The 14,277-nt window shown below is 52.3% G+C and overlaps 4 protein-coding genes and 1 non-coding gene across 5 annotated transcripts; 1 reads left to right on the forward strand and 4 right to left on the reverse strand.

Annotated features, from left to right (window-relative positions):
• Positions 1-1,041: 1,041 nt before the first annotated feature.
• BZA05DRAFT_428089 (uncharacterized protein) lies at positions 1,042-2,642 on the reverse strand (the record flags this gene model as incomplete). Its single annotated transcript, XM_051486086.1, has 4 exons — positions 2,279-2,642; positions 1,687-2,219; positions 1,481-1,612; positions 1,042-1,059 (listed from the first exon to the last, which is right to left on the reverse strand). Exons 2-4 carry the CDS (start codon positions 2,188-2,190, stop codon positions 1,042-1,044), a joined length of 654 nt encoding a protein of 217 aa, XP_051344474.1. The 5' UTR covers positions 2,191-2,219; positions 2,279-2,642.
• A 1,801-nt stretch (positions 2,643-4,443) lies between these two features.
• Positions 4,444-5,584, reverse strand: BZA05DRAFT_382672 (uncharacterized protein). The gene is made up of 2 exons (XM_051482139.1): positions 5,293-5,584; positions 4,444-5,213 (listed from the first exon to the last, which is right to left on the reverse strand). Exons 1-2 carry the CDS (start codon positions 5,455-5,457, stop codon positions 4,845-4,847), a joined length of 534 nt encoding a protein of 177 aa, XP_051344475.1. The 5' UTR covers positions 5,458-5,584; the 3' UTR covers positions 4,444-4,844.
• A 3,545-nt stretch (positions 5,585-9,129) lies between these two features.
• BZA05DRAFT_382673 (uncharacterized protein) lies at positions 9,130-11,199 on the reverse strand. Its single transcript, XM_051482140.1, has 4 exons — positions 10,665-11,199; positions 10,374-10,586; positions 9,487-10,314; positions 9,130-9,428 (listed from the first exon to the last, which is right to left on the reverse strand). Exons 1-4 carry the CDS (start codon positions 10,725-10,727, stop codon positions 9,393-9,395), a joined length of 1,140 nt encoding a protein of 379 aa, XP_051344476.1. The 5' UTR covers positions 10,728-11,199; the 3' UTR covers positions 9,130-9,392.
• A 1,977-nt stretch (positions 11,200-13,176) lies between these two features.
• On the forward strand, positions 13,177-13,911 carry BZA05DRAFT_414630 (uncharacterized protein; the record flags this gene model as incomplete). The annotated part of the gene is made up of 1 exon (XM_051485263.1): positions 13,177-13,911. The coding sequence occupies one exon, from the start codon at positions 13,177-13,179 to the stop codon at positions 13,909-13,911; it is 735 nt and encodes a 244-aa protein (XP_051344477.1).
• Positions 13,912-14,191: 280 nt separating this feature from the next.
• BZA05DRAFT_t15 lies at positions 14,192-14,275 on the reverse strand. Its single transcript has one exon. It is a non-coding gene; the product is annotated as a tRNA-Arg (tRNA).
• Between the last annotated feature and the right edge of the window lie 2 nt (positions 14,276-14,277).

Genomic DNA, 14,277 nt, shown 5'->3' on the forward strand with positions numbered 1-14,277 from the left:
CTGTTTGGTCTCGTTTATTTTTTTTCTGCTTACGGGGCGGGGCGTGTGGGGGTCTTCTTTGTTTGCTTCTTGTGGTGATCTTTGTCTTATCTTTTTCATCCCTTCTTCTCCTCTCGCGATCTGGCGTTTTTTGCTTTCCGCTTGTACTTGTGTGTATTTTCAGTGTCCTTTCCTTCTTCTTTTTCATTCATCAAAATTGGGATTCGTTCGGTGGGCCGGTGGGGGGGGGGGGGGGGGGGGGGGGGGGGGGGGGGAGTGTGCGTGGGATGGGCAAAAGTTTTTTTCGTTTGTTCGGTCGGTCGTTCGGTCTCAAAAAGGGCAACGGAAAAGGATAACGGAAAAGGATAACGGAAAAGGATAACGGAAAAGGATAACGGAAAAGGATAACGGAAAAGTTGTGTGTACGAGCTAAGCTGACTTTGGTGGGTGGTGGAAAAGGTTCGATGGCGATGAGCTGGCGGTGGAGGCTGGCGATGAGATGGCTGTATCTTGCTTGCTTGCGTGTATGTAGCTGTAGCTGTAGTTAGTTGTGGTTGTGGGCGGGGTTGGAACGAGAAGAGATGAATAGGATGAATAGGATGAATAGAATGAATAGGATGAATTATGGACAGACTCCGAGTGGACTCGTGCCGGTGGAGTATGGACAGTGAACTGTGGCTCTAGGAAGGAGGGGCATTGAGCCCGAGACAACCGGGTGTGCGAGTGACTGCACATTGCATATGTGCACGGATGGTCGGAGACAGCTCAGACAGGTGCTCGATATCGAGATGGCTGCTAACTGTGGTGAGCGAGGACGCCGTGCCATGCGGTATCTGTATAACATGGCGACGTGCTATTTACTCTCCGTCCTGTGGGAACGAGTGTGTTCTTTCTGTGAGTAGTCCACTGGCCGTTCGGACGACCGGTGGTGGGTGCTTGGAACATTCGGTGCGGTAGCGGGTCCAAGTTCTGTTTACTTTCTCTCTCTATTTCTCTCTCTCTTGTACCTGTAGCTCCTAGACATGAACATACCACTTCTCTCTATCTCGATCGTTCCAGTAATCACCTCGACGAGTCCTTCTAACACGTCCGTGGCGTACTCAGGTGTCAATCACACAAATTCACTAGCTTATCCTAGGTACATCATAGGATGAAAATTGTAGGTGCCAGTGTCACAAATAATCACTCGCGCTCTGATGATCCGATGGAAGATGGAATGGGCATAAAACGTGCTTCACATTCATTCATGCATAAGTAACGATTATGTTGGCATCTCCATACCCCATCCATTCTGTCCGTCCGCCAGTTCTCCAAGCAAAGAAGATAGGTAACAATAGAACATAATCCAACACGTCTATCCACCGATCCCATGGATGTTGAAGCCAAACCTTTACATGCGGACACGGCGTCTGCGGCGAGCGGCCGGAGCAGCAGCAGCAGCAGCAGCAGCAGCGCCAGAGCCAGCGACCGGTGCAGGGGCAGCAGCGCCCGCAGCTCCGACCATCTGCACCGGAACGCAGCCGCCGAATGGACCAGCAATCGCCGTGTTCTGGCAGCGGACGATGCACACGCCCGTCATGGCACCAGAGGTACCTGTGCACTGCATACCCGCGGGCATAGTTGCGATGAGGGGCTAGCATTACCACAAATCAGTCGCCATGCATCATCGGATGACCGATGGAAGGAAGGAAGGAAGGGAGCACAAACAAAGTCCGTCGCGCCATTTCCAAAGCTAAGTCCCGCACGGCCAGGGACATTAGTATCGACCTGCATGGGCACAAAGTCTTGCGCGGTGCCGTCGGCATTGACCATGCACGCGTACGGCCCCGCGCCGTCCGCATTGACCTGGTGCAGCGTCATGCTGACCTGGCCTCCCTCGGTGACCTGCGGGAGCCCGCCGTTCTGGCTGACTACGTCCGCCATGGCGGACGGAACGTCGATGGCGCCGCTTTGGGCCGTGCGGCCGCACCCCGAGGCGCTGGCGGCCCCGCCCCGCTGTTGGCGCCCGAAGACGGTCGTGTCCTGCTGGAAGGGCGTGCGCCGCGTGCCGTCGCGGGGAGTGGCCGCGTCGATGCCGAGCGCTGTGCCTTGCCCGCCGGCGTCGCCGGTGGCGGAGACGATGGCGCCGTGGGCGGTGACGACTGGGAGGGTGGCGGTGAGAAGGAGGAGGAGGGTGGTGGAGGGAGTAGGCAGGCTGAGGGTGAAAAGCATGGTGATGATATAGGTGTTATTCTGTTTAGCTGTTTATGCAAATGTCAGAAAGCCTTGCACGGCCAGAGATCAAGAGGTGGACGCCCACAGTTAGGTAGTTGGTTTAGATATGATTAGAACGGTCAACGTTTCTAGCAGGATCAAATGATGATTTTGCAAGGCAGAAATAAAATAGGGAGCTATCCAGTAGCTGTGAAGATAAAATGCGAGGAAGAAGAGAGGAGAGAGGAGATGGGAACCGGGATGCTACGATTTAGTGGGAGATGCTATTGTCGATGATTTCTTCCAGAATGGGGTCGCATCACAGGCCCTTTATACAGCAGCAGCTCACGATGTCCACAACTATTGCCGTAGTCCGTCACCGTTCCCGTAGCCCAGCACAGCCCAAAGCCCCGCTCGACAAAACATCTCCAAGTGCACGAGGTCTAGATTCGCGTCTGAACGATCTCAGCACCACGCAGGAATCACATGGGTTGTTCCTCGGTTCAACTTGTAGGAGTCACACGCCGAATCCGCTTAAGACCTCCGTCTCACTCGTCGAAGAACACCAGAGAGCCCATGATGACATATCAACGTGAAGTATGTAGTATCCGCTTTACACAGCCACAGCCCATTCCCGGTTGTGCACGACGTAGTAGCCGGTGCTGGGAACAGTTTCGCTGTCTCGGATCACCTGAAATTCCATCTACCTGCCGTTTTTTCCAGAGAGTATGTACCTGTTGGTCGAGACTCCATCCGGAGCGTTCGTGCTTGGAGGCTTTTGGAACAGGAAGCTGGTTTCCAAACCGGGGCCCGGAGCAGAGTGGAGATACCGGTACTCAGCGTAGGGCGGAGACCGGTGCAGATACGATGTAACCGACATCGCTAAATCGCGGGGTTGATGCTGGGCCTGGGGGAACTCCGTGTACCACTGGGCGATCGGGGTGTAATGGTGGAGTTTGGGATCTACCGGGATAGCACGGACCACGCGCGCTTGTTCGTATCCCACCACAGCTGTTGCGGCGATTGTGTTCCTGGTAAAGACATGTCAGCAAACATTGGGAGCCTAAGGGATGTATGAGGGAGGGACGGAAGAAGGTTCTTCTCGACGTCGCACGTAGAATGGGTTCCAGGGGGAATGACCGTTATCCTTCCCATGGGCAATATATGCAAAGCAGCTGCAGGAACAGCGGCTTCCTGGGTGACATATGTACGTGGTTCGTGAAACAGAACGGAGGATTGTCGCGAAATTCGATTCGAGAGGGAGTGGTTTGGATGGCTGAGACTCGATTTCCGTTGGCGGGGGTGGATTGAGTGTGGTGCAAGACTTGATCTTCCAGAGTGCCGGCTCCGTGGCTCTGGGACTTTCCCTGGATCCGCAGACTGTGGGCGACACGCTGCGTCGGATAGAGAGGCAGAACAAGAGTCACCTGCCCGCAACTCCGGAGTCCGGTCCACGAGGGTTTCTCTCCACGAACTTGTCGTGATGTCGACAGGGCCCGCGCAGGGGCCGCGGGGCGCTTGGGTGTTGTCCTCGCAATGCGATTACCAGTTGCCATTGTTTCATAGCTAGAACGTTCAAGCCCCCCAACTTCCAAGTCCAAGTCCAAGACTCCAAGTCCAAGCCGTTTCTTCGCTCTTGATTCCGTTCTGTGTTGGTTCCCACGATGTTCCAAATACTTCACGAGTTGTGTTCACTCTCAAACACCATACTCCCGCGCTATTTTAGGGACATCCATTGTCATTCTTCCTCACGCATGCACCCCATGTTCTGCAGGTGCATCATGATCGCCTTTATCCGGAACGACCCTTAGACTCGACTTTGTGTAGCAGCTCCCGACAACTCTATCGTTCCCCTGGGATCCGCGACCGGCACACAGTATCCGAGCTCAGCCAACCGTCAAACTCCCAAATGCCGACTCGATCCTCCTCGGGTATTTACGTGCATTACAGCATTGTGAGATTTCACGATCGAAGCTCCGCATGTACACTAAAGTAACCCGAAACAAAACGGCTCGACGGAGTAGACTCTAGATTCGCCATTGGCGGCGCTTGAATTGGCTCTTCCGACCATTACCGACACCGGCCTTCCTTTCTGGATTTTGTGTCGGCTTGTGGCGGTGCCACTCTTTGCGGGACGCGGTGTTATGTAAGAGGTCTGTCACCAGTGAGTATCGATCTCACCTCCGCCGCCTGGGTACTTCGCGCTTGTTGGGGTGTATAAGAAGACGACCAGGCCGATTACCAAGACCATCCATCGGCAGCTTTGCTTGCCCCAGAGTTCCATGGGTGGAAGACTTTGTTTCGTGGTTTCTCGAGAACAGACGGTATCGTCTCACAGACCATCACTCGCACAGTCATCGAATCATGTGAAAATGGTGAGCTTATTTCTTCGATTGGATTTCAAAATACAGCGAATGACTAGCAAGATATACCAGAAAAAATAAGAAACAGGTATGAAAATAAACAGGATTCTTGAGGCGTGCAAATATTACCAATATGACCAATGTGTAACTTCTTGGATGTGGCTTAATGAGTGACTTGTCGAGTGAGAATCGCAACATCATGACTTTTCCAACGTACATGCAAACTCAAAACTAAAAATCAAATGACCTCCAAAAGACTGACTAAGTAAACACTCCCTCCTCTCTCTCCTCCACTTCCGCCGGCCTCGCTCAACCAACAGTAACCACCAACCCCCCACTCGGAAGCTTCCAAAACACCGCATCATTATCGCCGGTGGGCACGGCCTCAAAGTAGAGGGTGGTGCCGCCCTTAGGACATAGGAAAGACCTAGCGGTGCTGTCGCTCCAAGACGCAGTGCCCGGAAGACTTGCCTTGAACGTTCCGACGTGCTGATTCCTGAACGGACGCTCGTTCCAGGTCTCGCCGCCGGTGACGGGGCCGCCGACAGTAAACAGCTGGATTCCCCGCGTGCCGTTCACGTAGTATGGGTCCTGGAAGTTGAGCGTGCACGTCTGCCCCGCGAAGCCGTCGCGGATCGTGATGGCTATGAGCGTGTTCGTGTTGGAGCCGCCGTTGACCTGGGATTGTTAGTATGGGCGGGGAGGGGTGGGATGGGACGGGGCCGGGTGGGGCGGGGGGGGTGGGGGGGGGACTAACCCGCTCGACGCTGCCGGATTGCAGACAGCCGGAGTATTCGTTTGGGTAGAGCTCCGTGATCTCCGCGTGGCACGTGTTGTAGCTGGCGACGGTTGCACGCTTCTCGACCGGTGAGGCGAGGGCGAGGGTGGTAAGGAAGGGAAGGAGGATGGCGGTGAACTTCATCTTTGCTTTGTTTGCCTTAGCTGGCTGGCTGTGTGGATGTTTGGCTGGATGTGTGGATGTTTGGCTGGCTTGTTCTGTTTGGATAATAGTGAGGGAAACCGCTGGTATTTATACACAATTCTCCACACAAGAAACCAGTCTTCACGTAGGCAAGCTGAATCACGAAGATGGCGAGAACTACGGCATCATGGGACATGGCTTGGTCACATCCGTGAAGATCCGCAGAGGCGGAGATGGAACTTCGTTGTAGAAGCCTATGTTAGTGACACAAGGGACCTTACAAAGTCACGCGAGTGACACGAACCTCGTATTTTCCGTGCGTGGCTGTACGACGCTCAGCCCTGTGAAGTGCACAACATCCGATCGGCCCGTGCTATCTATCTCGATAATGCGGGGGAGAGACATATTTTCAGATCAGATGCTCGCACGGTACCTATATATGGCTCTTCCGACAGATTTCTTCTCCACGCGGCTCCCGTTTAGGGCCAAGTGGGTAACTGGTGATGGGGGGTTGTTTTTGTCTGATATTGTAGACAGGACAGGTACGATGTCGGCTTCCATTCCCATTTCAAATCACTCGCCGCACGAGTCCACAGGTACTTCTACCGAGCAGCCAGATCGATGTGCCAAATATATCTGCCCGGAAGGGCTGAGTTAAGAGGCGCCTGATGATTGATCGACTCTTGGAACCCGTTCAGGGCCCAGGCCTCAGCCTGGCCTCAGCCTGCAAAGGGGCAAGTTCTTTCAGAATACTAGACCATCTGACTATGCAGGTATGTAAGCCAAAAGCTGAAAACCAAGCGAAGTGTCAAAAGCCTAACTGCGCCAGGGAGATCATAAATGTCTTACAACATCGCATCACGTGAAAGCACTCCTCCAGCTCGGTAAAATGTGTGGATTACCTTGGGGAGCTCTCAAGGTTAGAGATCTTTTTGATTGAAGTTCGGCATACCCTCGAGGTCGAAGGCCTTTTGTATGGTGTTATCAAAAGTCCGGTGCGAACCACCACCACCACCACCACCACCACCACCACCACCGTTGGGTCATTGCAACTTGCAAGTAAGTATCATAGGAAGTAGCCATGAGAGGTTATTTGCTTCCATGTAGATGAGTCTGCCTGTGCGAGCTGATTATTCGAACAGGAAGCCTGTTTTCCTGACATACACGAAAGTGCAATGTAATGGTAGATGTGGAGAAAGCACCGCCCGATTGCTCAGCACAAGTAAAGGGTGTTGAACACAACTAAAAGGACCAGGCCCGGGAATCGTCCGTCCAGTTGGTTCTGGGCTATGCCCCGGCGGACGGGACCGAATTTGTCGGGCCCGGAATATCAAGGACTGTAGGAATCGGATGGAAAATATTCACCGAACTAAAGGATGAAATTTCGGGTTTCCGGTTAGCCGATACCGCACCAAAAAAACTCCGGACCCTACGGGGCCCCAGTCGGGCGCCGAGCATTTTGGACTTCGGACTGCACCGGACTATAGTAGTCCGGCAAATCCTCGCCCCGGATCGGACCGCGTCGCCAGGCCCTAATAGTCTTCCGTCCGGACGGACTATTCCCAGGCCTGAAAAGGACCGCCAAAGAACCCATCATGATCAAAAAGTATTGCCACCGAGAAGCTGAAACTAACACACCAATGACCGACTCTCCGAAAACAAAACGCAACAGAAATACAATGCCAGCGGGTCGCGGGCTGTCAATCACTCCGTATTCTTCATCAATATAAGCTGACCATCGACGATGCCAGCAATACACCTTCGCATTTGGTCCAAACTGAAGACGTTGCACATCTCGATTTCGATGTGCTTGAGCATCCAGGCGAACCTTGTGAAATTCTTCACACTTATCATTCGGACAGGAATAGAGCAGCTGGGCGTGCCAACTTGACTCCTTGGGGTGGATCTTGAGCTAGGCTAAGCTGTGAAACTTCCGGTTGCAGAGGCAGCACTCGAAGCCGAAGCCGTTCCAACTTCCAAGATTCTTCGGTAGCAAAGATTTCGTCCACCGTGTCTAAGTTGTAATAGTTAGGCAAATGATTCGTGAAGACTCCCTCCGCATCCTTGTTGTGGACAAAGCGGCAAAATGTATCGCAGTTGATACCATCGACACAGTCGCCACTCTCGAGCTGGCTGGCAAAGTGGCTAGCCAGCATGAATTTCTCGTGGCACCAGGGTCCAGGGACATGCCATGAACTTGCCGAGGTAGCCTCGGGAGACCAGAGGTGCTGGAAACACCGCTCTTGTCAGCGATGGAGCCGTCTCTAAAAGCGGAAAGCTGGACATGAGACGAAGTGGTATGTGGAGTTACAGTCGAAAGTCTTGTTACATGGCTTGCAGAAGTTATCCGGGCCGAAATGGCCAATGGCGGCCATGTGCGACTGACATCCCGCTTCGGTCGTGAGGGTGCGGTCGCAGGTATCACATCGGAAGGACGCTATGGGACTGGCCTTCAGATAACTGACAGCTTCTATGTGCGCCTTGCATGCTTCTAAGGTCGGGAAGAGCCGGATGTTAGAGGGTCCTTCTCCAGGGGGTTGGTGAGCCTGGTTGCCGTTGAAGTGATCCATGAGTCTATCCGCATTGGCGAAGCGGCGATCGCAGGGCCCACAGAAAACCGTTACCATGGCGATCGTGATTGCTGGTTGGGTGTGGGATGATGGTTGGACGGTTGAGTGATCGGGATGGAACCCGCTATTCTTTTCTGAAGCGCCAGCCCAGCGCTTAATGTACCTAGACCATCCTAGATAACAAGAAAAAAGTGGATCGTTCTAGAAATTATGAGTCGAAAAGTGGTCTATCCTAGATAGATCCCGATTCATAAAATAATCACTTGGTGACTCCCGCTCAGCCAGGAGAGTTGAACGGGGAGCAATATGGAACCGGTAGCGAGCTCGCGGCCAGCGGTCGGTGACAGCCGGGTGGAAAAAGATACTTCTGCCATTATCTCCTGGATACATTGATGAAATTTTTTAAAAACGAAACAAAAACAAAAAACACCTGCTCAATTCCCCCGAAAGATTCCACCAGCCACCGCTCAATTCCCTCCGGCGGTATGAACCAGCGTATCGCCATCACTATCCGGCTACCTTGGTCTTATGCCGCTTTTCAAATGACAAAACAATCAAAACACCAACCACAAAGAGGACCAGGCCCACTCCTATACACCAAGAAAAGGCAACACAAGCGTTAATTTTCTTCACTTCCACAAAGCGCACAACTGCGTAATAGGAGGGAGGATTGCCTCCAGGAGTGTACGGAGGTGGTAGAGCTGGGTTGGGCGGCGGAGTTGGCGGTGACGGCTCTAGTTCATTTGTTGAAACGGTTCGAATTGGTGTCTGAACGGCTGTGGGTGGTGGAGGGCGGGGAAGACCCATCTCCAGGTCGATCAGAGCGTTCTCGTGCGGCATTGCTGTTAAACCTGTGTAATCAATCGATAGTGGTGAGATCTTGATAGTTAGATGTTTGGTGGTGAAATATTTTGTGGGAGTGTCTTTTGCAGGCAGTAGTGAGGAAAGATGACTGAGAAGTTCAGCCAATATATATACTTACTTTCATGCTTCAATGGTAATCATGGTTGTGGGGTTTCAATATTGTGACGATGGTGATGGACGGTATGCCGCCCATAGACCCACTAATCAAACATTCATGGCTTATACCGAAGAGAAAGATCACGAACAACGTCAACTAGAAAGCTGAGAAAATATTGTAACATATGGTATATCTCGATTTTCCCCATGCGCATGAAAAATCCCATAGACACACCCGTCCACACCTCGACACAAAAAAACGATGCGTAAATTCCTCCCCGCAATGACTCCGCAGACCGCATTAACCGAAATCCATTCTATACCTTAGAAAATAAATACCAAAGAACTACCTATCTTCCAGATGACGCACCGAAAACTCCCATGTCCGACACAGCCGTGGCAGCTTTACGACCTCTCCCCACCGCCCGCATTTTGTTTCGCCTGATGCAAGTCTTAATTAGTATCGAGAACATGAACGTATGGCAGGGGTCCGTCATACCTGAAGTTTCTGCAGAGTGAGCAGAGACGTATGGTGGTTGTCTTTGAGCCTCTGATTTTCCTTCTCGAGCCTCTCCGCCCTCGTTTGCGCCTCCTTCCGCTCCGCCTTCTCCTCTAGTAACAGCTTCTCCAGCGTCTCGTAGCAGCTCCGGGGCACAAAATCTCGATAGAATTGGTATTGTGATTCCGAGGGCGGAGCGAACACACCCATACCGTCGTTGCTGATGGTTGGGGTCGGGGGAGGGCCCCTTTGCCTGATCGTGGAAACAGGTGCCTCGATGCCCATGCTTGACCGACCCGCCGGCGTGTCGCTGCCCAAGCCAAAAGGATCCATAACCGAGTAACTACGGGGGGCCTGTTGGGCTGCAGAGGGCGTTGGAGCGGGACCTTGAGCGATCTTCCGAACGCCGGCGTCGTGGTCGCTCTGCATATCGTTGCCGGCGTCGACTGTCATTTGCTGTCCGTGCGAGTCGCCAACCCGATAGCCGGTGGGCATAGCGTCCGGGGAGAAAAGGGGTTCGCGAGCGGGAGTGGTAGCGATACCGACGGCATTCGGTCGCGTCGAATTGACCGAAACCATCCTCCGTGTCGGATGTAAAGCGCTGCGTGCAGACATGGGTTCTTCCCTGTCACATAAGACGACAATATGCATCTCCTCGATAGCTCTCTGGAGCTCGTAGGCACGGATAATGTTCGGCGGACATGTTGGGTCGGTGGCTGGGTCGCAGAAACTGAGAAGATTGGCGAAGTGTTTCCGCAGGAATTTGAAATCACGGTGCTTTCTTCCCGCGCACGCCTCGTCGCATCGCCGGTTGTACGCAACCTCGACCTAAAAATGATGCAAGCGCGTCAGTGATATTTTTACTGAATGCCGGGGGATGACCGTACTGTCCGCCAGATGTCACCCATGTGATGGCCGCTCGTAACCGTTTCCCCGACGGAATTTAGCATCCGAAGCTCATCGGTCTCGGTAAACTTCTGTGCTCCTTTCGGCTTGCCTCCGCGCTTCTTCTTCGGCATTGGGGGAGCATTCTCGGGCTGAGACGGATAGAGACCGTTGTGGTCGTGGCCATCAGCGGTAGAAGCATCGTCAAGAGTTGACTAATTTTGCTCGAAAAAAGGTTGTCAGTTCGGTTTACCTCGACGAGAGTGCACGGTGGAGAGCTAACTGAGGCGTACCATAGCTTCTTCCTGACTTTTGCGCTTGGTGCCGCTGGACCGAGTTACTGTCGTGACGGCCATACGGAGCTGCCCGGAAGGCAGAAGTGGTGTGGAAGTGAGTTTCGATTGAGGTGGGAGAGTGCTTTCTTCTCGTGCCTAGCCTCGCGTCCGTTTGTCGTGGTGAGAGTTCGCGACTGGACAGAAATATTCGCTGGCTTTTACGCGGCGGCTGGGCGCTCGAGAAAGGAACGGTGGTGAACGACTAGTCTATTGCCCTTGGCTACACAGAGGCTAAAGGTCAGGTTAGAACCGCGACCCACGCAATGTCGAGAACCGGCTTCTATGGCGCGTTCTATGTTTTTTTCGACGCGAAGACGCTTTGCTTATGCATGCCTTTTCCGAACGAGCACGCGTGCCACTTTCGCAGGCGGCTTGGCTGTGGTCGAGATAAAGTTGGCTTGGCCGGGATTAGTGCTGTTGTTCTTCTAGGGCGATCGGCTTACATGGCTTGTCTGAGGAATTCCAATCAAGCGATACTTGAGGATAGTTGAATGTGTGTCAACGAGAGTTCTAAGGCTGAAATGGCAGAGCACGACGGCGGCCTGGACACATCATATCAAGGTAGTTGCAATTGCTCATAATATATATATACATACCGGCATATACCTACACCAGGCGTACATACGTTGACTCACCACAGGTCAGTAATTCGTATGCGTTGTGGTTGTGAGCATTGGTCCAGTTATCGAGGATCTGATAGACCGTATGCGGACACGTCAGCGTGGACGATGATTTGTGTAACCCATTAGTTTCGTGCCCTTTCGGAGGCCGCGACCTGATCCTCCAAGTGGAAGTGGCCCTGTGGCAAACGACCAGGCCTTAGACACTTCTCCAGAAGCTAAACCTCGCCTACTTGCTAAAATTCTCTCCGTAGTAAAATGTAAAAGCGCATATGACTCTAATGAGGCTGAGCGGTTAAACGATCCTCCTACCACGAGTGGCGTGTTTACATGGTGAGAAAGCGGAATATACGCTGGTCCAGACCTCTAGCCGTTATATCTCGAGGCACAACCGAGTCATTTCGACTTTTTCCCAGTTAGTATGTAGCCGGCAGGAAATCCCGATTGGTAGCAAGAGAGATAGTCTCATGAGTGTCATTGGAAGAAGACCTTGGCAGCGTCATCCCCGAAATTCCAAGACTTCAACTTGCAGAACTGGCACCTGGGTGCTGTGTCTTCGCATGAAAATTCTCAACCGTTATACGGTAGTCCTGCTCTAGTCGGCCCCATTTCAAGCAAGTCATCTCGGGATCCGTTCATTCGCTCGTGGGTAGCATGGAAAATTTAATGTCGACAAATTACCGATCAATGTGGCGATCAAGACGACCTCAGGTTTGAGTTACGCAGATAATTATCCTTCCATTTATTTACAAGCCAAACCACACGCACTACCTACCGGTAGGAATACCCTCTTACTAGCTACCAAGCGCGACTATGCGGTATGAGAGCGGAAATTATCGTCAACTGGGAATTCTGCACCATGCGCCAGGTAGGTATAGGTCTTCTTTTCAATCGCTCCTGACTATGGGGATCCGCCACTGCACATCTCCATGTTGACATCAAAACCCAGCTTCTCATGATTTCTCATGTTGATTATCACGCGTTTATTTCACTGTTTGTCACTCGATCGTTTCGCTGATTTTCTGTGTTTGTTTCACTGTCATGTTTTACTGTGGTTGGTAGGCACCGGCGCAGCAACGGGCCGTGGCGGTAGAGCTTTCTCTCTACCCCACGGAGCTGGTAGGAAAGGTCGAGAAGTTGGTGGTCGCCATTGTCTAGCAAGGCCGCATAAGAATAAATTGATGTTCTCTCTCTCTCTTATGTTCTACTGTAAAAAATATTGTGTCTAGGCGGTATGTATCTTGGTGCCTATAAAAGTACTCTCCTTTCGTACCAAGCCATCTCTCTATCTCTTACATAGTAATTATTAGAATACATTCTTACTTTCTTCACCGATGTTTCTAACATCTCACTTGAAGCGCGAGCGAGTGACTGCGGGGTGGCATTATCCTTCCAAGACTCTTCAAATGTAGCCGAACAGCTGCTGTCGCTTGAACCTGTTCTTTCACGGCGGCTTGCACCATACTATCGGCCAGGCATGAGAGCTGCTAGCCAGCTGACGTTGAAAATATGCCGCCGCAGGCAACATTTAGAAGCGCGGAGCGTACACAAACCCCTTCTATTACCTTCACAGTTGGAGAACCTCCGGGCCCGAGAAGTCAGTACTGCGCCCTTGAAGGGTCGTGACCTTTCGCATCCTTCTATAGAGTGAGATCGAAGCATAAGTAGGGCGTGCGGGTCCCACATCCCCCCTCCCTCCCTCATTCCAGCAAGCAAAGAATCCAGGGATCCTAACGAGAAAAAGAACTGAATACAAACTTCAACCTTCCATTGACCAGCAATACGAACGACCTCACCTTAATATCAATCAGAAATACGAACAACTTCACCGAAACACACTACCTATCACAATGTCTCAAGCACCTACCGGTTCCTCCGCGAATCCCGCGGAACTCCCGAACGGTATTCCAGACCACCGGGCAATGCCACCACCAGCACCTCAAGTAGAACAAGTTGCGGACAAAGGTGCGCCGGCTACGGGCGACCAGCCAAACCTCGACCAGCCCAACATCGACCAGATCATGCAAGACCTCACCTCGGCTCCGGATGGCGACCCTCTGCCGCTCGAGCAGATACAAGCCTGGTTTCAGCAGCAGATCGACATGGCAGAAGCCTATAATCAAGCGGCAGAGCAGGCGGAGCACGCGGCCGAAGTCGAGCGTCTACAGCGCGAGGTCAATCGGCTCCAACACGAGGCCAACCCAGAGCAAGCGGCCGAGCTCGAGCGTCTACGGCGCGAGGTCAATCGGCTCCAGCAAGAAGTCAATCGTCTCACCGAAGACAATACCCGCTTGCATTTTCAGCAAGGGGTACTTCTTATGCCGCCGATCAACCAGGGAATCCAGATCCCTATGCTGGAGCAGCAATTGCAGGTGGTGGCACAACAGCGAGACGTGTATCGCGCGAGATTTGAGGCATCGGTGGTCCGGATCAGGAATTTTGAACAAGAATATCGGATGAGTAGGGCCATGCGTGAACGCATGGTCCAAATCATTCGAAATTTACTGAGGCAGTTGGGGGAGGGAGATGATCTCCGTGGGCGTGGTGGGATTGGTATGGATTACTACTTTCGGAGGCACCTGTAAGTTTTTTCGGATAGAGCAATTTTTACTTGTGGAGATTTGTCAATGCCTTGGTAGCTGAAATCACTGTCCTGTTGTTGTTATGAGGGAGTGGAAGTATTCTTAACAAGAAGATCGATTCATCTGAGTGATAGGTAACTAAACACGCCAACCATTCCCAAACTTGCATCCTAATTCCAAGCAGGCTTCTAGCTGATCTTACCAGCCACATTTAAAGTTGTCACAAAAAAAATGGTATTTTCATAGAACCTCAACACCTACGGAGGGGAAGCAAAAAAGAGATCGACCATGATGCGACTCGAACGCACAATCTTTGGTGAATTTCGTTAACCGAAAACCAACGCCTTAGCCATTAGGCCACACGGCCTC

Source organism: Tricharina praecox (assembly GCF_024521635.1).
Source record: "Tricharina praecox strain CBS 144465 chromosome Unknown BZA05scaffold_1, whole genome shotgun sequence".
Lineage (NCBI taxonomy): Eukaryota > Fungi > Ascomycota > Pezizomycetes > Pezizales > Pyronemataceae > Tricharina > Tricharina praecox.